A 27,328-nucleotide genomic window follows, 5' to 3' on the forward strand; every position below is an offset into this window, starting at 1 on the left:
GTGACAAAAACACTGGAAAAATTGGGCTGTTCTAAAACGTTTGACGGGTAGTGTATATATTTAGTTTATATATTTTCTTTATTTATAATAGTTTGTTTTATATTGTAGCAAAGTGTTACTTGGATACTTCTCTATGTGCTTCTTCATTTGCAATTTTGTTGCATTCTGAGCCGAAGAAATTTATTGTGATGAACTGCTGTTAGAATCAAGTTAAATTCTGATAAATCAGACAATTACCTCTCCAGCTGTTGTTACAGTCTTTGTTTATCGGGTCCTTACAGGGTAAAAGATGACGACACCTAAAGAAATCCTTCTGGGGACTTTGGAGGATTTGGAACGTGATGACTTTGAAAAATTTAAGTGGCATCTGAAGAACGGGTCTGTAGAAGGTTTACCAGCAATCCCAGTGAGTAAACTGGAGAATGCAGAGAGGACGAACATAGTGGATCTGATGTTTGATACCTACTCTATCAACACTTTTGAAGTTGCTAAAAATCTTTTGGGGAGGATAAACAAGAATGATCTGTTGGAGAATTTAAATAAAACCATCCCAGAACCCACAGGTAAGTCAGGGAATGACTAAACAAAAAATACATAAACAATAAAAACATTAGTTAACATTACACAGGTGCCATTAAAATCCATATAAATAATAAATCCAAAACACTTGCCAACACTTTCAGGAGTGAGAGACTGCAGAAAGCCAACAGTTTGTGTTTTATGCATCTGCACAAATAACCTCCTGTGTACACATGAATATCTGCTCTTTGGGTTGGTTTGATTAAAATGGGACCAGCAGCAGGTTTTCTGCCCATTTTACAGATTTATATTGTGAGATTGGTTTTAGAGCTGTTTTATCAACATAAATGAGGCGACAACAACAGTTTGGGACACGTCACAAATATGATCAAAGTGCTTTCTCTTAAATCTATTTACCAGTTGAAGGTAAAGTTAAAAAAATGGCTGCCATTTCTTTCTGCTGTTTGGAGACCCAAACAAAAAAATGCCCACACAGTAAATGCTTTTTATTATGGTTGATAAACAGGACACTAAGGTGATTGGTCAAAGGTTGGAGGAAAGCCACAGTTCTCCTTATTTGACTGAAATCCACCATTTCAGCTCATGTTTTTTCTTCTGCAGCTTTCTGGGAGATTCCACTTCAGCCTTCTGCTGGCAACGCTCCCGTTACCAAGCTTCCCTTAGGCAGCATCATTAGAAGACATAGCATACATTTACACTGCTATGCAGATGATACCCAGCTCCATCTGTCCATGAAGTCAGATAACACACACCAATTAGTTAAACTGCAGGAATGTCTTAAAGACATAAAGACCTGGATGGCCGCTAACTTTCTGCTTCTTAATTCAGATCAAACTGAGGTTATTGTACTCGGCCCTGAAAATCTTAGAAATATGGTATCTAAGCAGATTCTTACTCTGGATGGCATTACCTTGGCCTCCAGTAACACTGTGAGGAACCTTGGAGTCATTTTTGACCAGGACATGTCCTTCAACGCACATATTAAACAAATATGCAAGACTGCTTTCTTCCATTTGTGCAACATCTCTAAAGTTAGAAATATCCTGTCTCAGAGTGACGCTGAAAAACTAGTTCTGTCATGGTCCTGGGTCGTTCAGCGTTTTGTTTCATTTTTGGTATCACCTTGTGTACTTTGTGTTAATTCTGATTTTGTATTAGTTCTTAGGTTGATCTCTACCTGTGTCTTTCCTCTGTGTTCTGTTCGTGTCCCCGAGTTTGTGTTGTAAAACAGTCTGTTTCCTGTTTTACTTTGAAGGTTTGTGTCTCGTCTTGTGAATTAGGATCAGCTGTGCTCCCCTCCTGTGTGTCATTCCCTCATTACCTTGTGTGTATTTATAGTATGTGTCTGCCTGTGTTCCTCGTTGTGTCGTCTGCATTACTGTGTTAATCAGTGTTACTACTCGTCTCTCTATCCAGCCTTCTTTGTGTCATCTCTGTGTATTCCCCGCTGTCCTTATGTTTTCAGGTTTGTCTGTTACAGTGGCTTGCAAAAGTATTCGGCCCCCTTGAACTTTTCCACATTTTGTCACATTACAGCCACAAACATGAATCAGTTTTATTTGAATTCCAGGTGAAAGACCAACACAAAGCGGTGCACACGTGAGAAGTGGAACGAGAATCATACATGACTCCAAACATTTTTTACAAATAAATAACTGCAAAGTGGGGTGTGCGTAATTATTCAGCCCCCTTTGGTTTGAGTGCAGTCAGTTGCACATAGACGTTGCCTGATGAGTGCTAATGACTAAATAGAGTGCACCTGTGTGTAATCGAACAAGGCCGAACAAGGAGAGTGCTGATCCGAAATGCAGCCAAGAGGCCCATGGTGACTCTGGACGAGCTGCAGAGATCTACAGCTCAGGTGGGGGAATTATTAGTCGTGCACTGCACAAAGTTGGCCTTTATGGAAGAGTGGCAAGAAGAAAGCCATTGTTAACAGAAAACCATAAGAAGTCCCGTTTGCAGTTTGCCACAAGCCATGTGGGGGACACAGCAAACATGTGGAAGAAGGTGCTCAGGTCAGATGAGACCAAAATGGAACTTATTGTTCAAAATGCAAAACGCTATGTGTGGTGGAAAACTAACAGTGCACATGACTCTGAACACACCATCCCCACTGTCAAATATGGTGGTGGCAGCATCATGCTCTGGGGGTGCTTCTCTTCAGCAGGGACAGGGAAGCTGGTCAGAGTTGATGGGAAGATGGATGGAGCCAAATACAGGGCAATCTTGGAAGAAAACCTCTTGGAGTCTGCAAAAGTCTTGAGACTGGGGCGGAGGTTCCCCTTCCAGCAGGACAACGACCCTGAACATAAAGCCAGGGCAACAATGGAATGGTTTAAAACAAAACATGTCCATGTGTTAGAACGGCCCAGTCAAAGTCCAGATCTAAATCCAATCCAGAATCTGTGGCAAGATCTGAAAACTGCTGTTCACAAACGCTGCCCCTCTAATCTGCCTGAGCTGGAGCTGTTTTGCAAAGAAGAATGGGCAAAGATTTCAGTCTGTAGATGTGCAAAGCTGGTAGAGACGGACCCTAAAAGACTGGCAGCTGGAACTGCAGCAAAAGCTGGTTCTACAAAGTATTGACTCAGGGGGCTGAATAATTACACACACCCCACTTTGCAGTTATTTATTTGTACAAAATGTTTGGAATGATGTATGATTTTCGTTCCATTTCTCACGTGTGCACCACTTTGTGTTGGTCTTTCACCTGGAATTCCACTAACATTGATTCATGTTTGTGGCTGTAATGTGACAAAATGTGGAAAAGTTCAAGGGGGCCGAATACTTTTGCAAGCCACTGTAGTTTTTCCAGTTTAGGTTTATGTTTAGTTCTGCCCTCACCTTGGTTTGTTCACTGTAAATAAAACCTCACTCGCATCTCCACCACAGTCTGCAACTTGGGTCCTCATTTGACTCCACCGCACGACTGCTGCCCCAGCCGTGACAAGTTTATGCATTTATTACGTCAAGGCTGGACGACTGTAATTCATTATTATCAGCAAGTCCTAAAAACTCGCTGAAAAGGCTTCAGTTAATCCAAAATGCTGCAGCAAGAGTCCTGACAGGGACTAGAAAGAGAGAGCAGATTTCTCCTGTATCGACTTCCTGTTAAATCCAGAATTGAATTCAAAATCCTGCTCCTCACATACAAGGTCTTAAATAATCAGGCCCCATCTTATCTTAATGACCTTGTAGTACCATATCCCCCTATTAGAGCACTTCGCTCTCGCTCTGCAGGCCTACTTGTTGTTCACAGAGTATTTAAAAGTAGAATGGGAGGCAGAGCCTTCAGTTTTCAGGACCCAAAAAGATAGTTGGGGTTTTTTCTGTTGTATTATTGTAGGTTCTTTATCTTACAATATAAAGCACATTGGGGTGACTGTTGTTGTTATTTGGAGGAATTAATAAAAAAAACTTTTATACTTGAAATTCTTTCATTTATTCTACATATTTATTCATCACTGGCTCCATAGTGTTGTTTATGTAATATGTGAAATGTTGCTAGTATTGATTTGGTGCTGTATAAATAAACATAATTAAATCAAATGTGTCTCTATAAAACCTGCCCTCAGTTATAACCCAAGTGTCAGGGCTCAATGGCTCATGAAAAGGAATGGAGTCAAGCACAGAACCAAAAAACGGAGGCTGAGTGACTTTTAACAGAAATGTATTTTACTAGATTTCTTGACGGAGAAAGCTGAATCACGGCTAAATTCAACAGCAAGCGAGGTATTATGAGAAGTGCAGAGCTGAGGCCAGAACATAAGCTGAGGCAGGTCAAAGGAACAACAGGGGCAGAATCGGGCGAATAGAAACTATCCAGGATCACTGGAACAAAGGAGATAATAATCAGAGTGGTCCACAGTGTAGTGAATGAGTCCAAGATTTAAAAACTAAGAGGTGTTACGTGGCTGCAGGTGGAGATCAGCTGGAGGAGGAGATGAATTAAATCTGGGTACAGAGTGAGATGTGGGTGCACAGGGAGGCAGGCAGGTGAGGATGGCAGTTTGCAAGAGTGAGTTTTCCCAGCAGTGGCAGGCCAGAATCCTGAGGCGTGACTTATGGCGAGAGTTGGAAGATGTATCCAGGTGCCGACTAGGGAACAGGAAAAGAGGGTTACGCGAAACAAGCTGAGGAGCACAAGACAAAATGTGAGGCAGAGAACTGACTGTGCTAAGCAGACAATCTGGAGAAGGTTCATTGTGAGTGCTGCTCATAGATACTGCCGGAGTAATTGGCAACAGGTGAGGAGCACGGAGGAGTGAGGAGGGCTCCACCCAGGGGAGGAGAGCTGATGCTGTGGAAAGTTACTCAGACTCACTCGGATCATGACACCAAGAGTCCAGTGAACTGAACACATAACCACAGTAACCAGAATGCAGTTTTCTCATTTGTGTCATTTGCTGTTTATTCATGCAGAGATTCTCACTGAGTGTCAGCTCAAACTCAAGTCAGACCTGAAGCAGAAGTTCCAGTGTGTGCTCGAGGGGATTTCTACAACAGAAAACCCGACCCTCCTGAGTCAGATCTACACAGAGCTCTATATCACAGGGGGAGGGACTGCAGAGGTCAATGATGAACATGAGGTCAGACAGATTGAAACAGCATCCAGGAAACCAGACAGACCAGAAACAACCATCAGACAAGAAGACATCTTTAAACTCCCACCTGGAAGAGATAAACCAATCAGAACAGTGCTGACAATGGGAGTGGCTGGCATTGGGAAAACAGTCCTAACACAGAAGTTCACTCTGGACTGGGCTGAAGACAAAGCCAACCAGGACATCCAGTTCATGTTTCCATTCACTTTCAGAGAGCTGAATCTGCTGAAAGAGGAAAAGTTCAGCTTGGTGGAACTTGTTCATCACATCTTTACTGAAACCAAAAAAGCAGGAATCTACATCTTTGAAGACTTCCAGGTTGTGTTCATCTTTGATGGTCTGGATGAGTGTCGACCTCCTCTGGACTTCCACAAAACTGCAATCCTGACTGACCCTAGAAAGTCCACCTCAGTGGATGTGCTGCTGATAAACCTCATCAGGGGGAAACTGCTTCCCTCTGCTCGCCTCTGGATAACCACACGACCTGCAGCAGCCAATAAGATCCTTTGTGACATTGTTGACATGGTGACAGAAGTCAGAGGGTTCACTGACCCACAGAAGGAGGAGTACTTCAGGAAGAGATTCGGAGATTCGGAGCAGGCCAGCAGCATCATCTCCCACATCAAGACATCACGAAGCCTCCACATCATGTGCCACATCCCAGTCTTCTGCTGGATCACTGCTACAGTTCTGGAGTTTGTCATGAAGAACAAAGAGAGCAAAGATCTGCCTAAGACTCTCACAGAGCTCTACCTACGCCTTGTGCTATTTCACCTACAAACGAAGGACATCAAGTATGATGGAGGAGCTGAGACAGATTCATGCAGGAAGATCATTGAGTCTCTGGGAAAACTGGCCTTTGATCAGCTGCAGAAAGGAAACCTGATCTTCTATAAATCAGACCTGACAGAGTGTGGCATCGATATCAGAGCAGCCTCAGTGTACTCAGGAGTGTTCACACAGATCTTTAAAGCTGATGAGTGTCACATGTTCACCGGTGTCGTTTACTGTTTCGTCCATCTGAGCATTCAGGAGTTCTTTGCTGCTCTTCATGTTTATCTGACCTTCATCAACTCTGGAGTCAACCTGCTTAAGAAACAATCTCCTCGCTTTAAAATCTTCCAGAAAACACTTACTGTAAAAGACTTCTACCAGAGTGCTGTGGACAAAGCCTTAGAGAGTCCAAATGGACACCTGGACTTGTTCCTCCGCTTCCTCCTGGGTCTTTCACTGCAGACCAATCAGGATCTTCTATGCATGCTGACAGAGACAGGAAGTAGCTCACAGACCAATCAGGAAACAGTCCAGTACATCAAGAAGAAGCTCAGTGGGAAACTGTCTGCAGAGAAAAGCATCAACCTGTTCCACTGTCTGAATGAACTGGATGATCGTTCTCTAGTGGAGGAGATCCAACAGTCCCTGAGATCAGGACGTCTCTCTACAGATCAACTGTCTCCTGCTCAGTGGTCGGCTCTGGTCTTCATCTTACTGTCATCAGATCTGGATGAGTTCGACCTGGAGAAATACTCCCGTTCAGAGAAGGCATTTTTGAAGCTGCTGCCAGTGGTCAAAGCATCCAAGAAAGTGCTGTAAGTGAATCTATGAACAAATATGTTTAATAATGCAAGATGAATAAAATAATATGTCTCCATTGTTATTCTTCCTCAGGCTGAGAGATTGTAAACTCTCAAAAAGAAGCTTTGAAGCTTTGTCTGAAATTCTCAGCTCCCCATCCAATCATCTGAGAGAGCTGGACCTGAGCTCGAACAAGCTGCAGGATTCAGAATTGGATTTGCTGTGTGTTGGACTAAAGAGTCCTGACTGTAAACTTGAAACTCTCAGGTAAGGATACAGACGTTTTGACACTTTTTGACTCTTAAATCTGTAAGTTTATCTTGATGCGGACGTTCAAAGTCAGCACAATTTTCCTTTTAAGTTCCTGAGTTTATATTTTTGACTGTCAGGTTGTCTGGACAGATGTTTTTATTTTATTTTATTTTTTTACTTGTCCCTAAAGTCAGAACTAAACCCACATGTAGATGACTTTCAAATTCAAATTCAAATTCAAATTTTATTTGTCACGTACACAGTCATACACAGTACGATATGTAGTGAAATGCTTGGACAACTGCTCGTGACCTAAAGAGAACAAAAAAGGAAAAGGCTATGAATAAGATAGGAAATAAATATGAAAAATTAAAAAGGGTAAATTTAACTAGGAAGGAATAAAATATAAATTAAGGTTAAAAATGAAATAACTGTACAACACAAATTAGAATGAAGGGTAAATTTAACTGGGAAAGAATAAGATAAAATACATAAATTAAAGTTGAAAATAAAATAACTGTACAACAAAATACACAATATAGAACTATATAAGAATGTATGAAGAAATATAAATAAATATATACACAATAACAGCAGATGTACAAGTATTAGCTTGAAATGAAGAATACAATGTCCAGTGTTGTGCAATCCACATTATGTCTTGTGCAGTGCAAATATGCTTAAAGTGATTTAAGTGATGAAGTGAAAACAATGTCCAGAATGTCCAGTGTGTGTGTAAGAACTGTATGTGTGGGTCAGTACTGTGTGGTGGTGTGATTGAGAGACCGTATCGCCTGCAGGAAGAAGCTCCTCCTCAGTCTCTCTGTGTTGGTCTTCAGGGAGCGGAATCGCTTTCCTGACCTCAACAGAGAGAACAGTCTGTTGTTGGGATGGCTGAGGTCCTTCACGATCTTCCTGGCCTTGGTCCAGCACCGCCTGCTGTAGATTGAGTGCAGGTCAGGGAGCTCGGAGCGGATGGTGCGCTCAGCTGACCGCACAACCCTCTGTAGAGCTCGTCTGTCCTGCATGGTGCTGTTCCCGAACCAGGTTAAGATGTTTCCCGTCAGGATGCTCTCTATGGTGCACGAGTAAAAGTTCCTGAGCACCTTGGAGGGCAGTTGGAAGTCTCTCAAGCGGCGTCCGGGTACACATCGGCTCACTCCTTGGCGGCTCGCTCGGGCCACTTCGGAGGTGGGGTGCCCCCGGCCTCTCGGCCTGGGGCTCGGTCACTCAGGCACAGCTGGCTGCCGGCGGAGCTCACGGGCGCGTCACTGCAACTCCCCCTGGCTTCTGCTCCGCGGCTGCTGAATGAGCCCTCATCTGGGACTCTCCTTAGCTCTTACTGGGACAGTGGCGCGGCTGCCCCTCTGTGGGTCTTCCTTGGTCTCTTGTGTTCTGGGGGCCTCTGGATGTCTGGAGTTTTGATCTCCTCCATACCTGCTTGATACCATAGAGGACAGGGCTGTGGCTCCCCACACTCCCTAGCAGATCATTACATGGAGAAACCTTTGGAATGCAAGCATGCTGATCCACACAGGTATGCACACAGGTGTACACATGGGTATTCATAGACGCGGACTACAGCTTTCTTGGCTGCTGCCTCAAAGCACACTGTGCGCTGGCTATCTTGCGTGCTGCACAATATCGTTTATTATTTAGTAACTATCGATATCTACTGCTAGCTAGTTTATTGTGATGGTGCTTTTTTTTTCTTATTATGTTGCTCTTTGTTGTTTGCTTTCTCCTCTGTTTTTTTTTCTCCATACAGGTGACCCAGGAGTTTTGTTTTTTTTGTTTGTTTGTTTTTTTCTCTCTTCCCCCCCTTCTCACCGTCTCTTCTCCCCTTTGGTTTTCTTTTTTTCTCTCCCTCTCTTTCTTTCATTCTTTCCCCCTGTCCTATCCCACAGTCATGTCTGTCCCGTTTGTAGCAACTGAAAATAAAATAAATTCATAATTATAATAAAGGTCAATCAAATGGACCAATATGGCAAGGCCATGATGATCCACTTGGTAAAATAAATCCGCTTGGCATCTTTCTTGGCCTTAAGACAACAATTCTGATGGCTAAAGATCCAAACGGGACAAAAAAAAAAAAAAAGGAAGTCTCTCGAGCGTCTGAGGTGGTAGATACGCTGTTGGGCCTTTTTCACCACGGTGTTGATGTGACAGGACCATGACAGGTCCTGCGTGATGTGAACTCCGAGGTATTTGAAGTTGTCCACTCTCTCCACTGGGCACTCGTTGATGACGGGGGTCTGGTAGTTCCTCTCCTGCTTAGTGCTGAAGTCCACTATCAGCTCCTTTGTCTTACTGATGTTTAGAAGGAGGTTGTTCCTCTGGCACCAGTTCTCCAGATTCCTAATCTCCTTCAGGTAGGCCGTCTCGTTGTTATCAGAGATCAGGCCCACCACGACGGTGTCGTCAGCAAACTTGATGATGGTGGTGGAGCTGGTAGTGGCCACACAGTCATATGTGTACAGAGCGTACAGCAGGGGGCTCAGAACACACCCCTGGGGGGCTCCAGTGCTGAGAGTGGTGGAGGCTGAGACATGTCCGCCCATCCTTACTGCCTGTGGTCTGCCAGTTAGGAAGTTGGAGATCCACTGACACATAGATGAGCTGAGTCCCAGATGCTCCAGCTTGGTGGTGAGTGTGGAGGGAATTATGGTGTTAAATGCAGAGCTGTAGTCTATAATAATAATAATGGATACTTTATTGATCCCCATGGGGAAATTACTTGTTTTTCTCTGCATTTGACCCATTCACTCAGTGAAGCAGTGGGCAGCCCACTAAGCAGGCGCCCGGGGAGCAGTGTGTAGGGACGGTACCTTGCTCAGGGGTACCTCAGGGTAGCCGTTAAGTGGATTCGAACCGCCGACCTTCCGATCATGGGGTGCCCACTTTACCTACTGAGCTATCCCTGCCCCCTATGAAGAGCATTTTAACATAATTCCCCCTTCTAGTGTCCAAGTGAGTAAGTGATGTGTGGAGGAGATGAGAGATGGCATCGTCTGTGGAACGATTTGGACGGTAAGCGAACTGTAGTGGGTCCAGTGTGTCTGGTGGTGAAGAAATGATGAAGTCTCTGACCAGGCGTTCAAAACACTTCATCACTACTGAGGTGAGGGCTACAGGGCGATAGTCATTGAGAGAAGCAGGGTGGGGTTTCTTCGGGACAGGAACAATGATGGACTCTTTGAAGCATGTGGGGATCACCGACTGAGATAAAGAGATGTTGAATATCTCAGTGAACACAGGAGCTAGCTGGTATGCGCAGTCTCTTAGGATACGACCTGGGATGCCGTCTGGTCCTGCTGCTTTCCTGGTGTTCACTCTCTTGAAGGCTCTCCTTACTTCATGCTCGGAGATGACGAGCACGTTTCCGGTGCTGGCAGTATCTTCCTGTCTACAGCCGTTAGCGCCGCTAGCACTAGCATTGTTGGAGTCCTTAGCTGCAGCCTCAAAGCGAGCATAGAAAGTTACTGGAGCAGCCTTCCTGAAGACAGCAGTGTGTTTTCATGCTTTTAAAGCCAAACTCACCTTTCAGACCTGGCTTTCATTTATTATCTATTTTTATTTGTTTATTATATATTTATTTCTACTGTTTAACTACTGCTCACATCTTTTATCCTCCTTTTTAATTGTTCATTTCTTTTTACCCAGTGTTTCTATATTGCACTTTGTATTTGTCATCTATATTTATCATGCACTACTTTGCTCATTTATTGTTTGGTTTTAATGTTATTAAATTCCGGTTCTTTTGGTATTCGTTATGGCCAAAAAGACACGGCTCAAAAGTGGTCTTTTTACTTTAAAAGATTATCTTTATTTTACATGGAGACCTGAACACACAACCCCAGGTCTGAAGCACAAAACAGCAAGTCTAGTCATTTATATAGACATCACACACACTTTAAGTTTCGACCAAACACTCTGCTTAGTTTCACTTTTCGCCTGCAAAAGCATGTAATTTCCTGTCAGTCCTGTCGGCACAGAGTGTACTCAGATTTGGGCCTTTCTTATAAAGCAATATAATCAGCATATAAGTATTTAAGATTATAAATTTAAACCTCAACAATGTTCTTACCTGGGGTCCGTTCTTCGTACCTCGCTTACTACATCCAAGATCAAATCATCGCGCCAACTTTGAGCTTGCTATTCCGGTACTCCGAACACACCTGTTGTTGACGATTAATATAGCTGGATGAAGTAATGTGAGATCACTGGGTGGCTTAACAGGGGCTACGCATCGATAGTAGAAACATTGATCGGCAACCCTTTGTTTGTTTATTGATTTCACACAGATACATACAGGTCATTTCCTAAAAAAGGGAAATGTACTATTAACATTCTATTACATGTATGTGATTATTACAGATGTAATTCATATTTCAGAGTAGTAATTGCAAATTACTTTGTGTAATCAAGATGAGAGACCACGGCTATAAAAGCGAAGGTGGATTTGGGAAGCCTGTCGCAGCCATGTCCTGTCCGTTTACGCGAGCCACCCATTGCGGAAGGTGCAAGACCGTTAAGGAGAGTCCTCAGAATCCAGCGTATATTGCGGGACAGACAGGATCCTTTAGCTCAGCGCGACAGTGTGCTCATAGAGAGATATCGATATTCCCGTGAGGATATTATTTACTTAACCAACTTGTTGACGAGGGGGTGCAGGACCACCACCTGTCTTTTTTGCTCTGCCCTTTTCTTGGTTGCTGTTATGAACAAACAGATTATTCCAGGGTCTCTTTCCAAGAGACTAAAAGCAATATAAGTGATAAATATTACCATTCTGTAGAATATTCTTATATTTCACTTTTACCTGTTCCCATGTTCTAGTGGGTCCTGTTGTGGCTCTAATGTGAAAGGGGATATAATGTAATATAATATAATATAATGTAATATAATATTGGATAATATTTCAAGGCTGCATTTCTCACCCTCAGGAGCCTGTAGACCTCACCTGTGAGCCATGGTTTCTGATTGGCCTGGACAGTGGTCTCTATGACCTCATCGATGCCTTTTGAGATGTAGCCAATGACAGTTTCTGTATATTCCTGCAGGTCTGTGGTGTTGTCATGTGTGGCGGCCTGTTTAAGGATCTCCCAGTCTGTGGTGGAAAAGCAGTATTGCAGGTCCTTCTGGCCACACACGTACCTGCTTACGAACTGGTTTAGTGACTTTGACCAGGGGCCTGTATGCTGGCATTAGCATAACAGTGATGTGATCAGAGGCACCAAAGTGGGTGGGGGGCTTTGTAATCTCCTCCCTTGGTGGTGAAAACATTATCCAAAAAGTCGTTTCCTTGTGTTGGAAATTCAATGTGTCTATGCAGTAGTAAACATAGGGGGTGTCAAAATTCATGGGCTGCATCCTCCTGAGGACGCATTTGTAGACCGATTACGTCACAGCGACACGATGAAGGCTGTCCAAATTCATAGACTCCTCTGAATGCAGCCGACCAATGCGTCCTCTTTTTCCCCAAAATTAAAGGATGGGTCGGGTGTGTCCTTCGTGGCCCACCATATCCCAGAATTCATAGCGTGGCCCAGCCAATTCCACTTTCCGGCAATGGCGGTCGCTACTAAGTTTTCAATATTACTCTTATTACTCTTTCTGGGTCACAAAATAAACTTTTAACATATTTTCAGGTGAGAATGTAGCTGTGTAAACTTTAAATATCTGCTCAGTTTATCAAGATATCGCATATTTGCAAAAGTGCTCCGACGTTTCTGAGACGTCTGTTACCCACCAGCTCGATAGCTAGCCGAGAGCTCGAGGGTCAGTAGAGCCGCCGAGAACAGCAAACTCCCGGCACATCATGTTCAGATCACCGCGGTCTTTCGCTACTCAGGTTAAACGTAATATATAAGTGACTTAGACAACCTAAAAATGTTATTGTTTGACTTTTTTCAGTGTTTTATTTGTTCCTGAGTAAATCAGTTTGGCTGAGATTAAAGTTATTAGATTAGATTAGACAAAATAAACCTTTACAGTGGCAAAAGTATTCAGTCCCCTTGAACTTTCCCACATTTTGTCACGTTACAGCCACAAACATGAATCAATTTTATTGGAATTCCACATGAAAGACCAACACAAACTGGTGTACACATGAGAAGTGGAATGAAAATCATACATGACTCCAAACATTTTTTACAAATAAATAACTGCAAAGTGGGGTGTGTGTAATTATTCAGCCCCCTTTGGTCTGAGTGCAGTCAGTTGCCCATAGACGTTGCCTGATGAGTGCTAATGACTAAATAGAGTGCACCTGTGTGTAATCTAATGTCAGTACAAATACAGCTGCTCTGCGACGGCCTCAGAGGTTGTCTAAGAGAATATTGAGAGCAACAACACCATGAAGTCCAAAGAACACAGCAGACAGGTCAGGGATAAAGTTATTGAGAAATTTAAAGCAGGCTTAGGCTACAAAAAGATTTCCCAAGCCTTGAACATCCCACGGAGCACTGTTCAATAGTGATGGGCAGATGAAGCCTCATGAAGCACTGAAGCTTTTCATCCAATTGGTTCACCCCAACGCGAAGCTTCTTGAAGCTTCATTTGCTCTAGCAGGACACCTACTGGACGTAAAAATATTAGTTGGCATGAATTTGAAGAGTGTGGCATTTTGCACACAGCCTGTAAATGTCAACAACAAAAGGAGTGTGTAAAACATCTATATTGTAGTGATGGCAGTATACTGTGTATATTTATGCTGGCAGTATGGAAAATGATTATTTGGAAATGCCTAAAATGGAAATGATCATATACTGTGAGGTGAGGTGTGGACAGTGGTTGTGCTTTTGTAACATTGAGGCAAGGACAGTGATTAGTAGGGGTGCAACGATACACAAAATTCACGGTTCGGTTCGATATTTTTTCGATACAAAAAAAATGTTCATGCCTTTTTAATTTGTCATTTATTAAAATTATAAATATATATTTTAACTCAAAAGTACAGTTTTTAAATTTAACCCTAACCCTTGTGCGTGTTTTTTATTTTGACAGAGAATGCGCACCACTTATGTGCACCCCTGGTTATTTAGCTCGTCATATTGCAGCCACAGAAATTCTTTTGTCCATGAAACCATAAAGCTGCACTTTCTTTTTACCTTATAGTCTGATTTGTCATAACTTCTCCGTTTTGTGGTAAGCTTTTCTTTGGCTGTCACTTCTTCACCCTGACCTGTCTTATTTGGCTCAGCAGAACTAAAATATATATTCTGCTGCTTTTACACGCGCACTCACATAAGCTCAGCGATTCTCTGCGCGATCAACCTCTCACATGTTTAAGCTTGCTGCGGGAGATTTCACTTGTCATGTTTGCATAGTAAGCTAACGATTAATAAGACAATGTCAGAGGAATTGGTGCACAAATTATCATCACTCACCAATCAGTGCTGTCGCTCTCTATACACAGTTCGCACGATTGCAAAGTGAAAGCAAAAAAACAAGCGCAAATTCAAACGCGATTTCAATATGTCACATATTGACAGTGGCTCACCGATGCCAATGACATAATTACCCAGCTACATTTCCGAAAGAATGCAAAAGCATTGACATATATTTTTCCTTCCTACAATAGCCCGACGGGCAGGGCAGAGATAGATTTTGGTACCCCGACTGAAAAAATCGCTAGCCCCGGGACGTCGGGCTAGCGATATTGCGAGCCCTGTATCTGATTGAGGAATCACTCATCTTTGTCTTTGCACTAGGATAATGTCGGTGTAAATGTGCAGTCATATTCGTTGTGTTCCCACTAGTGCACTATCTCTACTTTTAAGATTAGGCTTCAAACTTTCCTTTTTGCTAAAGCATATAGTTAGGGCTGGACCAGGTGACCCTGAATCCTCCCTAAGTTATGCTGCAATAGACGTAGGCTGCCGGGGGATTCCCATGATGCATTGAGTTTTTCCTTTCCAGTCACCTTTCTCACTCACTATGTGTTAACAGACCTCTCTGCATTGAATCATATCTGTTATTAACCTCTGTCTCTCTTCCACAGCATGTCTTTTATCCTGTCTTCGTTCTCTCACCCCAACCAGCAGATGGCCGCCCCTCCCTGAGCCTGGTTCTGCCGGAGGTTTCATCCTGTTAAAAGGGAGTTTTTCCTTCCCACTGTCGCCAAAGTGCTTGCTCATAGGGGGTCATATGATTGTTGGGTTTTTCTCTGTATCTATGAAGCGCCTTGAGACGACTTTTGTTGTGATTTGGCGCTATATAAATAAAATTGAATTGAATTGAATTGACTGGCAGCTGCAGTCACGGAGAAACTTGCGTATCTCTGTTCGGGAATAGCAGATAGAGCTTAGGCTCTGAGAGGACGGTCAGCGTTTACGCTACGAAGACACGACCGAGTGTTTTAACCTGACAGCCTGAGGTGTTCTTCAGTAAACTGGACTACCCGACAGAAGGACCCGAGGCCCCGCTGCACTTTTTCGGTAAGTTAAACGTGTTTGTAAGCTACTCCGTAACTACCGTCCTTAGCTCGGTCCTGAGACCTAGCTAGCTAAGATGAGCACTCGGCCGTCAGGGTTTGTTTAGCTAACCCGTGCAGGTGAATGAATTTACCCTGACTAAAGAAATCAAGAGAAACGCCCCGGGCTGCTCAGTCACTAATTACCGTTACTGTACTTTTATTACAAGTATTATACTGTAAAGGCAACAGGCTGCACCCCGCTGCAGCTCCTGTGCAGAGCTGAATATTAAATATCTTATTAAACAGCACCATGTTTTCAGTCTCCACATGTGTAGAGACAGTAACACCTACTTTAAAAACCTGGCATTCAGTAACTCCTCATTAATCTGTAAAAACCGATCAAATAGCAAAGCCTGATATTTACTGAAACCAACGACTTCCTCTTGGCAGCTTAAGTTAAAATTTTAATTTTTCGACTGATTAATTTTTTAGCACTGACTGTATTTTTTATACTGAGTTTGTTGCAAATATTCAGGTTAAAAACTGTCTGAAATATTGTTAATGAGGTATGTTCACAAAGACACATGTGCAGAACTCTGTACAGCTTCCATCCTTTAAGACAAATAGTTTGAAGCATTAATATTTCTTCTTCAATACCAGTGCTGATACCAGTGCTGATACCAGTGCTGATACCAGTGCTGATACCACCTCCGTATGTTGTGACCAGGATGCAGCAGCACTGAAACCTGCTCCATCATCACATCTTTGCAGATGTCCATTTATAAAGCTCCAACAACTCAAAGGTGAACATGATATAGGAACATCTGTTGGTATATAAGGCTTTTTTTAAATAAACAGCTCATATGTCAGCTGTCAGCAGAACTGTAGGACTGAAAAAATGTAAGAGAAGAGAAGAACACTCCCGAGTGTGTGAGGACAGAAGGATCAACTTTGTTTCAGATTTGAGAGATAAACTTTATTTATTTATTTATTTATTTATTTATTTATTTATTTAGGACAGTGCATGTTAATGAACATAAATGTAAAAAAAAAATTACATGAATGTAAACATACCAGATTATAGCCAAGGACTAATTTCCATCTGTTGTCCTTAAGCATAAAAAATAGACATAATAATTCATAAAAATTCATCATTCATTCATAATAAAAACTCCGTCACCAAACTTACACACACACACCATTCTGTTCCCAAATAAAACATTAAAACTGTACAATTCATACATGATCGCACACTTGATTTGTCCATAACCAGTTTTTCACCTTTGCCTTAAACAAACTGAGTGTAGAGCATTCTCTAATGGGTTGAGGAAGACTGTTCCACAGATGGCCTCCCTGGACAGAGAGGACGTTCTGCCCAAATGCTGTCCGTCTGTGGGGTATAAACAAGTCTCCTCGGATTGTAGCTCGAGTGGTCCTGTCTGAGCTTTCTTTATGCCTAATGAACTGCTTTAATGGTGGTGGAGCAAGGGAGTGTAAGACTTTATATATTAAACTCACTCTTTTAAGTTTCACCTAGTTATTGAAGTTCAGTAATTTATGTTTTTTTAACACATGACAGTGGTGGTGGGAAGTCGGTTTTTTGTCAAGTAGTTTTAAACGTCTTTTATAAATGTTTTCAATAGTTTTAAGTGTTGTTGGACAAGCAAGTGACCAGGACGTCAAACAATAGTCCATATGAGAGATGATCATTGAGTAAAAATAAGTTTTTGCAACATTCATATTTAAATTATTACGTATATGATTAAAATTTCGATTATTAAATTTAAGTACCTGGGACACTTTATTTATGTGACTCTTGAAGGATAATGTTGGGTCTAGAAGGACCCCAAGATATTTAGATTCTGGAGCTAATTCAAGCTCTACTCCATCATATTTATATTTCAGTTTGTGATGATTGTGTTCTTGTTGTGACTACAGGAGCCGTCCTCAGATTCAGACCTCAGCACCACCCAGTGACAGCAGACAGATCATCCTATAGTTTCACTCTTTGTAGTAACTCCATAATTAACTGATGAAAACAGTCCAAAGGTTAAAGTACCACATGCGCTGTCAGTGAAAGCTGCAGCTGTTTAAAGATAAAGTTAAAAGGATGAATCACCCATGTAACTGTGTCACTGTATATCAGCATCAACAGGACCTGAGTTTGGTGTTTCAGAGAGCTGTTGTCTACGTCTGTGTGCTGTCATTGCTCAGTCTGACCGAACGATGGACAGACTCAAGTTTGACTTTGAAACAAACTGTGTTGTTAAACAGTTTCATGGTTCAAAAAACAAAACAATCAAAAACACTTTTTTCATACTTGTGTTAAGTTTTGTATAGAAATGAGACCAAATTGATTGTGAGGTTAAATGTGATAGAAACAGCTCACACTGACATCCATCCTGATCAAACATGAGTGTCATGAAGCCTGTTTGCAGTTATTTGCACTGTTTTCCACTCTGGATGTTGTTTCTGTTCAGCTGTGACTATAAAAGGCTCCATTCTACAACCTGTTTGTGTTAGTTGTTCAATAGAAACATTATTTTGTGCTGATGTTGCACTTCTTTTATTCACAACCAAAGAGTTTTTGACGTCCGCATCAAAATACAAAGATCAGTATTGTCTAATGTTTTGGCTGCAGTGTGTTTTTGCAGACAGGTATAACAGAACAGCTTTAGTGTTTAGATTTTTTAAACTTGAGTATGAACTTATACAAAATGCAGCAAGATATTAAAAAAACGTTTGATTATAAAATCGACTATATTGGATTCATATCGATATCGGACATAAAAAGTGGCATCGTTCCATCTCTGCTTTGACTAGAGACACAGCTCTAATCAAAGAGGTGGTCCGCTTGCCTCCGCCCCAGAGAGAAGGGTTACATCTCCTGGGTTTAGGTGCGGCTTGCCCCTCTGAGGGCGGGGGTACCTGGACTTGGGATATAGAGTATGTTTGGGGAGTGCGACGGTCTGTGCAGTTTCTATTTGTGTCTGTCTACACGTTGGGTGAGTGCCGAGTATTTGGTTGTGCATATGGGGTGGGAATGCACGTTTGTGTCCGCGTGCGCCTGTCTATGTGTCAGGTTGGGTCTTAGACTCCACCTCTCTGGGTACATCTCAGGCCCTCCAAAGTACGGAGGCCTATCTCCCCTCACCACACTCCCTGCCGGTGGCTGATGCCCTCAGACGTTGGTGTGTTGGTGGTCCTTGTCGTCTGGGGCTGGGCGCTCATGTATGTACCGGCTCACTCCTGGTGGCCGATTGGCGATTCCCCCCCTTTTGGTGGTCCTCCTCGGGTCCTTGTACTCTGGGGCCTCTGGATATCTGGGGCCTGGATCTCCTCCATACCTGCTTCATACCCTGGGGGACGGGGCTATGGCTCCCCACACTCCCTAGCAGATCGTTACATGGAGAAACCTTTGGAATACAAGCATGCTGATCCACACAGGTGTGCACACAGGTGTACACACGGGTGTTCACAGACACGGACTACACCTTTATGGCTGCTGCCTCTAAGCACATTGTGCGCCGTCTATCTTGCGTGCTGCACAATATCGTTTATTATTTAGTATCTACTGTTATCTACTACTAGCTAGTTTATTGTGATGGTGCTGTTTTTATTATGTTGTTTGCTTTCTCTTCTGTTTTTTTTTCTCCATACAGGTGATCCAGGTGTTTTGTTTGTTTTTCTTTTTTTCTTCCCCCCTTTCTCACCGTCTCTTCTCCCCTTTGGTTTTCTTTCTCTCCCTCTCTTTCTTTCATTCTCTCTCCCTGTCCTGTTCCCCAGTCATGTCTGTCCCGTTTGTAGCAACCGAAAATAAAATAAATTCATAATTATAATAAAGGTCAATCAAATGGACCAATATGGAAAGGCCATGATGATCCACTTGGTAAAATAAATCCGCTTGGCATCTTTCTTGGCGTTAAGACAACAATTCTGATGGCTAAAGATCCAAACGGGACACACAAAAAAAAAGAGACACAGCTCTGTGTTTTCCAATTTGTCATCGTTTTGAAAGTTTACATTTCTTCAGTGTTGAGCAGCAGAAATGAGACTTTCCTGTCAGAGGTCATTTTTTAAAAAATGAGGTGAATCAACCATGAAAACCATGAATCAACATGTGAACATGAGCTGATGCTGCTGAAGTGAAGCAAAGTTACAGAGGTTTGATTAATATTGAGTAAGAACTGGACTCTCATACAGCGAGACTCAAATGCCTTTAAACATCAGCTTATCCTGCTGATCCAAGTCCAACACTGAGTTTGTAAAAACATGTTTGTCAATCATTTTGTTTGGTTTCTGAGGAAAATGATTCAATAACTTGCTGCTAATACACAACATTTCATCATATTTCCTCATAACCCTCTTTTGTCTGACCATTTGATCCCATTTGAATTTGCAATAAAGGATCCACAGAGTTTGGTGACAATAATGACAGTAGATGTTTGTGTGAAAGTGCTGGAAGCAAATGAGTGTGTGATGTTCTTTCAGTGTTGCACTTTGTAGACGCTCCCTGAGCACTGGTCTCACAGCCAGCTGCACATAGAGACCAGTGTTGTTAGTCCAGGTCAGAAGATGACTTGTTGGAATGAAAATGAGCTTGTAGTTTGTCTGCTTTAATAATGTGACTGGAAAAAGGTGTTGGACTTCAAATATGTCCATTTCTGTCACACTTCACCTTTAAAAGTGAAGCCATGTGGTTCCTGGAAGGAAAAACACGACTTTTTCAAGTCTTTGTCCTGTTTTTATGAGAAATGTACAACTTTAATGTGAAACATTCAGAGTTTTTTCTCTTGTTGTGTTTGTTTGAAGCTGCTTCCTGTTGGCTTCAGCTGTTTGGAGTTTCCATTTTCTAAACTTCTACATTCTGAACCTTCTTCAGCTCTGAACAGATGATGAAACACTGAATGATTTCAAGCACTTTGTCTAATAAACTTACATCTTTCATTCTTTATACAGATTGAAGGACTGTGGTTTGTCAGAGATCAGCTGTGATTATCTGGCAGCAGCACTGAAGTCCAACCCCTCCCATCTGAGACAGCTGGACCTGAGCGACAACAACAACCTGCAGGATCCAGGAGTGAAGCATCTGTGTGGTTTCCTGGAGAGTCCAGGATGTAAACTTGAAACTCTGGGGTCAGTCAGCATGTTTTAGTTGTGCTGAGATGAATATGATGTGAAAGTTGTGCTGACACTAAACTGCAGACATCAGGCTGATATTATACTGATCCACACTGAGGATCTTCATGGTAAAGTCTGTTTTCTTCTTCTCTGGTTTAGTCCATTGACTGCAGCAGAACAATGTTCACATTTCAAACAGTGATACTCAACGTATGGCCCGCGGCCCACACGCGGCCTGCCCACCTTTCCTGATTCAGAGAGAGGGGACCCTGATTAACTGTGTAGCTTCTTCCTCACAGTTCTAAGTATCAGACACAACAATGAATAATCCACAGCTGACTGTCTTTAGCAGGTCAAAGGTCACGGCACACAGCAGACAGTCAGAAATATTCTAACTCTGATCATTTATCAGTTGTGACACTGTGAGACTTGATCAGAGGTGTGATCATCACAGCAGAGGCCTTTGTGTCAAAGTCACTGAGGATCAAACAGAAACACATGAAGCAGATTTTCCTCTTCTGGCTTTTTATAGCAGATAACCTTCAAAATCTTCTGCAGTCGATCAAAAACTGAAGCAAACCATGAAGCAACATGTGAACATGAGCTGATGCTGCTGAAGTGAAGCAAAGTTACAGAGGTTTGATTACAGACACAGCTGAGAGTTTGTAATCTGTCATCATTTTAAAAAGTTTCCATGGAACAGCAGAAATGAGGCTTTACTGTCAGAGGCCGACAGCACTGAACACAACAGCAGACTGGTGGCTAATAAACAGTGAATGATGCAGAAACAGATGTTTGAAGCTGTTCTTGGAGTACACTGAGAGAGAGAGAGCTGTGCAGGCAGGAACAGCCAAAGTCAGAGAGAATTCATGAGCATATTGATCAAACGTGAAGCAGAGTTTGGATCTTCTTTTGCTGCTGCTTCACTCAGTTTTGGTTGGAGACAGATGAAACCTGCAGCTTCAGGATCTGTGAGCTGTCCACTTTCAGCCCCGACGGCGTGTCCGTGTACGTGCCGTCGAGTGAACGATCCACGCTCTGTGTTTCCATCTTTGTGTGTTTAGCTGCTCTCATTTACTGTTTTATCTGTTTGCTGCTTGTTGAAATAGTTTGTGAGCTTTAACCTGAGATTCTGGCAAAATACATTTATATTAAACATCGATTCAGGATTGAATGAATCAACATCGTTTTATTCAAATTAAAACCATTTAAATGGGAACATGAATTTTTTACAGCCGCCTCTAATGCTGGGTAATGTCAGCTGGTCCATGTGCAGCTGGCTGTGAGGCTCAGGGAGCGTCTACAAAGTGCAACACTGAAAGAACGTCATCCATAAATATTGAGTAAGAACTGGACTCTCATACAGCGAGACTCAAATGCCTTTAAACATCAGCTTATCCTGCTGATCCAAGTCCAACACTGAGTTTGTAAAAACATGTTTGTCAATCATTTTGTTTGGTTTCTGAGGAAAATGATTCAATAACTTGCTGCTAATACACAACATTTCATCATATTTCCTCATAACCCTCTTTTGTCTGACCATTTGATCCCATTTGAATTTGCAATAAAGGATCCACAGAGTTTGGTGACAATAATGACAGTAGATGTTTGTGTGAAAGTGCTGCAAGCAAATGAGTGTGTGATGTTCTTTCAGTGTTGCACTTTGTAGACGCTCCCTGAGCACTGGTCTCACAGCCAGCTGCACATAGAGACCAGTGTTGTTAGTCCAGGTCAGAAGATGACTTGTTGGAATGAAAATGAGCTTGTAGTTTGTCTGCTTTAATAATGTGACTGGAAAAAGGTGTTGGACTTCAAATATGTCCATTTCTGTCACACTTCACCTTTAAAAGTGAAGCCATGTGGTTCCTGGAAGGAAAAACACGACTTTTTCAAGTCTTTGTCCTGTTTTTATGAGAAATGTACGACTTTAATGTTCTTTTTTTTTTTAACTCAATTTTTATTATAATTTACAACATTGCAACTTGTACTTGTCAATGTTCACAAGTAGGACAGTTACAGGAACTGCAATGCAGAAATGTAGATTAAAATAAGAACTGCAATTAGGAAGCACAAAACAAAACTGGGAAGCAAAACAAAACCCAAGCAAGCAAACAAACAAACAGACAACAACAGAAACAAAAAGAAAACAAAACAAAAACTTTATGTAATATTAAATAACATGTGACAAACTTAGCCGTAAATGGACAAAACGAAACAGACCTATGCTAAATTATTGAAACAGTAAAGCATGTATGGGTCGCCAACGCTCAGTAAACAATTCTCTCTGAATCCGCAGAGCAGATGTTATTTCCTCCATCTGGTAAATTTCTCTTGCTTTATCAATCCACATATTATATGAAGATGGGTCAAGATTCAGCCATTTAATAGTGATACACTTTAGTGCTGCTGTAAGATTCTTAAGAGATACGTTTTATTGTTTCCCGCAAAACCCTTTGGTAAGACTCCTAAAATGGCTAACTGTTGGTCTTTTGTTAATGGTTGTTGGAAAACTGTACTGAGAACTTTAAATATGTCATTCCAAAGTGAGCAGATTTTTGGGCATGACCAGAATATATGTGAGTGGGTTCCTAAAGAAGTACCACAATTTCGCCAGCAGGTGTCAGGATTTGTAGGCTTCATTTTGGCAATTATCTCTGGGGTTCTAAAATATCTCATGACCACCTTCTATTTAAATTCTCTCCACAGCCCAGAATTAGTCACCAGATGGGCTTCACCGAACACCTCTTCCCAGGTGTCCTCTGAGATTTGAGTGCCAGTCTCAGCTTCCCACCTTGCCTTAATATCCAAAGTTGCATTTGTATTGAAACTCATAAATGCGTTATAAAAATGAGTGATTAATTTTGGGGAGGAATTACTTTGAAATGTTTTTAGAAATATTTCCTCAATGGGTGAGGGCTCCAAAACTTGCCTCCATTCTTTATGTTTTGTCAAAAAGCTTCTTAGCTGCAGAAATCTAAAAAAGTCAGAAGAAGGAAGCCGAAACTGACCTCAACTGTTCAAATGAGCTCAGGTGCCCATTCCTCACAACATGACAAAGTTTATGAAGCCCGCTATGTGACCATGCTCTGAAGCCAGAGTCTTCCACAATAGGAGAAAAACCCTGCAGGGAGGAGAGGCTTGATAACATTGAAATTTCTTTTGGAAGACCAAATGATTGTTTGATTCTACGCCAAATCTTTAGTGTGACCCTCGTCCGTTCCCCCATATGCACATTTTTAATTGAAATGTTAGAACAAAGCAGGGATTCCAATGATCTTTCGCACATTGTCTTCTCAATGTTTAGCCACTGAGTTTCAGACAAATCCCGCACCCATACAGTCAGGGGTCTCATCTGAGCTGCCCAGAAATAATATTTCAGGTTTGGAACAGCCAATCCCCCCTGCAGCTTTGACAGTTTTAATGTTTGGAACTTGATCCTTGGGCGTTTGCCTTGCCATATAAATTTGGAAAAAAGTTTATCTAAATTATCAAATGTAGAGTTGGGAATGTTAATAGGCAGCATTTGAAAAAGGTCTAGAAGTCTTGGCAATACATTCATACGTATACTCTCGATCCGACCCAAGAAAGACAGAGGCAGGACTGTCCATCTCTCTAAATCTTTTTTTATTTTTGCAACTATAACTTCATAATTTACTTTAAACAAGTCTGATAATGAGTGAGGAATTTGAATTCCTAAATACTTGATACATTCGTTTGGCCATTTAAAGCCACATCGCTCCTTGAATGTTAGTGAAATGTTTCCTCCTATATCCATTGCCAATGTTTTGTCAATATTAACTGTGTAACCAGAGAGGTAAACGTATGTACTAATAATTTCTTTTAAATGAGGTAAACTGACTGCAGGATTTGAAATGTATAAAAGTACATCGTCTGCATAGATGGACAATTTATGCTGTTCTCCATTATTAATTGAAAGGCCCTGAATTTCATGTTCTGATCACCACCTGCACTCATGTATATATCTATCTACTTAGCACTTTTAATTCTTATTCTTATTTTTATTTTAATGTCTATTTTAGCGTAATTTATGACAGTATGTTTGCACTGAAGCACCGCAGCAATTTCCTAATGTTGTAAACCTGCTCAACATTTGGCAATAAAACCCTTTCTGATTCTGATTCATCTCTAATCAGAATCAGAATACTTTATTGATCCCTGGGGGAAATTTTTTTTGTTACAGTGCTCCATTATAAACCAACATAAACCAACATTAAGACAAGACAGACAATATGCTAACTAAGAATAGTACAATATATACATATTAGGGGTGCAACGATACACAAAATTCACGGTTCGGTTCGGTTCGATACTTTGGTGTCACGGTTCGATATTTTTTCGATACAAAAAGAAATGTTCATGCCTTTTTAATTTGTCATTTATTAAAATTATAAATATATATTTTAACTCAAAAGTACAGTTTTTAAATTTAACCCTAACCCTTGTGCGTGTTTTTTATTTTGACAGCGAATGCGCACCAGGGGACCACTTATGTGCAGCCCTGGTTACAGTGGGGCAAAAAAGTATTTAGTCAGCCACCGATTGTGCAAGTTCCCCCACTTAAAATGATGACAGAGGTCAGTAATTTGCACCAGAGGTACACTTCAACTGTGAGAGACAGAATGTGAAAAAAAAATCCATGAATTCACATGGTAGGATTTGTAAAGAATTTATTCGTAAATTAGGGTGGAAAATAAGTATTTGGTCACCTCAAACAAGGAAAATCTCTGGCTCTCACAGACCTGTAACGTCTTCTGTAAGAAGCTTTTCTGTCCCCCACTCGTTACCTGTATGAATGGCACCTGTTTGAACTCATCATCTGTATAAAAGACACCTGTCCACAGCCTCAAACAGTCAGACTCCAAACTCCGCCATGGCCAAGACCAAAGAGCTTTCGAAGGACACCAGGAAAAGTATTGTAGACCTGCACCAGACTGGGAAGAGTGAATCTACAATAGGCAAGCAGCTTGGTGTGAAAAAATCAACTGTGGGAGCAATCATCAGAAAATGGAAGACATACAAGACCACTGATAATCTCCCTCGATCTGGGGCTCCACGCAAGATCTCATCCCGTGGGGTCAAAATGATCATGAGAACGGTGAGCAAAGATCCCAGAACCACACGGGGGGACCTGGTGAATGACCTGCAGAGAGCTGGGACCAAAGTAACAAAGGTCACCATCAGTAACACACTACAACGGCAGGGAATCAAATCCCGCAGTGCCAGACGTGTTCCGCTGCTGAAGCCAGTGCATGTCCAGGCCCGTCTGAAGTTTGCCAGAGAGCACATGGATGATACAGCAGAGGATTGGGAGAATGTCATGTGGTCAGATGAAACCAAAGTAGAACTTTTTGGTATAAACTCAACTCGTCGTGTTTGGAGGAAGAAGAATACTGAGTTGCATCCCAAGAACACCATACCTACTGTGAAGCATGGGGGTGGAAACATCATGCTATGGGGCTGTTTTTCTGCCAAGGGGACAGGACGACTGATCCGTGTTAAGGACAGAATGAATGGGGCCATGTATCGTGAGATTTTGAGCCAAAACCTCCTTCCATCAGTGAAAACTTTGAAGATGAAACGAGGCTGGGTCTTCCAACATGACAATGATCCAAAACACACCGCCTGGGCAACAAAGGAGTGGCTCCGTAAGAAGCATTTGAAAGTCCTGGAGTGGCCTAGCCAGTCTCCAGACCTCAACCCCATAGAAAATCTGTGGCGGGAGTTGAAAGTCCGTGTTGCTCGGCGACAGCCCCAAAACATCACTGCTCTCGAGAAGATCTGCATGGAGGAATGGGCCAAAATACCAGCTACTGTGTGTGCAAACCTGGTAAAGACCTATAGTAAACGTTTGACCTCTGTTATTGCCAACAAAGGTTATGTTACAAAGTATTGAGTTATATTTTTGTTATTGACCAAATACTTATTTTCCACCCTGATTTACGAATAAATTCTTTACAAATCCTATCATGTGGATTCATGGATTTTTTTTTCACATTCTGTCTCTCACAGTTGAAGTGTACCTCTGGTGCAAATTACTGACCTCTGTCATCATTTTAAGTGGGGGAACTTGCACAATCGGTGGCTGACTAAATACTTTTTTGCCCCACTGTATATAGCTCATCATATTGCAGCCACAGAAATTATTTTGTCCATGAAACCATAAAGCTGCACTTTCTTTTTGCCTTATAGTCTGATTTGTCATAACTTCTCCGTTTTGTGGTAAGCTTTTCTTTGGCTGTCACTTCTTCACCCTGACCTGTCTTATTTGGCTCAGCAGAACTAAAATATATATCCTGCTGCTTTTACACACGCACTCACATAACACTCAGCGATTCTCTGCGCGATCAACCTCTCACATGTTTAAGCTGCGGGAGATTTCACTTGTCATGTTTGCATAGTAAGCTAACGATTAATAAGACGATGTCAGAGGAATTGGTGCACAAATTATCACCACTCACCAATCAGTGCTGTCGCTCTCTACACACAGTTCGCGCGATTGCAAAGTGAAAGCAAAAAACAATGCCAATGACATAATTACCCAGCTACATTTCCGAAAGAATGCAAAAGCATTGACATATATTTTTCCTTCCTACAATAGCCCGACGGGCAGGGAAGAGATAGATTTTGGTAGCCCGACTGGAAAAATTGCTAGCCTCAGGACATCGGGCTAGCGATATTGCGAGCCCTGTATCTGACTGAGGAATCACTCATCTTTGGAAAAGAGAGTTTATTACAGAGAAATGTCTCTTTCCAAAATAAAAGCTATACTATACGCTTCTTCTGGGCTATATTC

General features: G+C 41.9%; 2 protein-coding genes across 2 annotated transcripts in view; both read left to right on the forward strand.

Annotated features, from left to right (window-relative positions):
• Positions 1–27,328, forward strand: part of LOC146548168 (ribonuclease inhibitor-like) — a 343,680-nt gene that overhangs the window by 202,844 nt on the left and 113,508 nt on the right. The gene's annotated exons all lie outside the window — the stretch shown is intronic.
• LOC146548180 (NLR family CARD domain-containing protein 3-like) lies at positions 290–15,114 on the forward strand. Its single transcript, XM_085266190.1, has 4 exons — positions 290–563; positions 4,966–6,736; positions 6,816–6,989; positions 14,980–15,114. Exons 1-4 carry the CDS (start codon positions 290–292, stop codon positions 15,038–15,040), a joined length of 2,280 nt encoding a protein of 759 aa, XP_085122316.1. The 3' UTR covers positions 15,041–15,114.

The sequence above is a fragment of the Mchenga conophoros genome, linkage group LG23 (assembly GCF_057382185.1).
Source record: "Mchenga conophoros isolate Kocher_MC1m ecotype Shallow Benthic linkage group LG23, M_conophoros_male_GT1.1, whole genome shotgun sequence".
NCBI lineage: Eukaryota > Metazoa > Chordata > Actinopteri > Cichliformes > Cichlidae > Mchenga > Mchenga conophoros.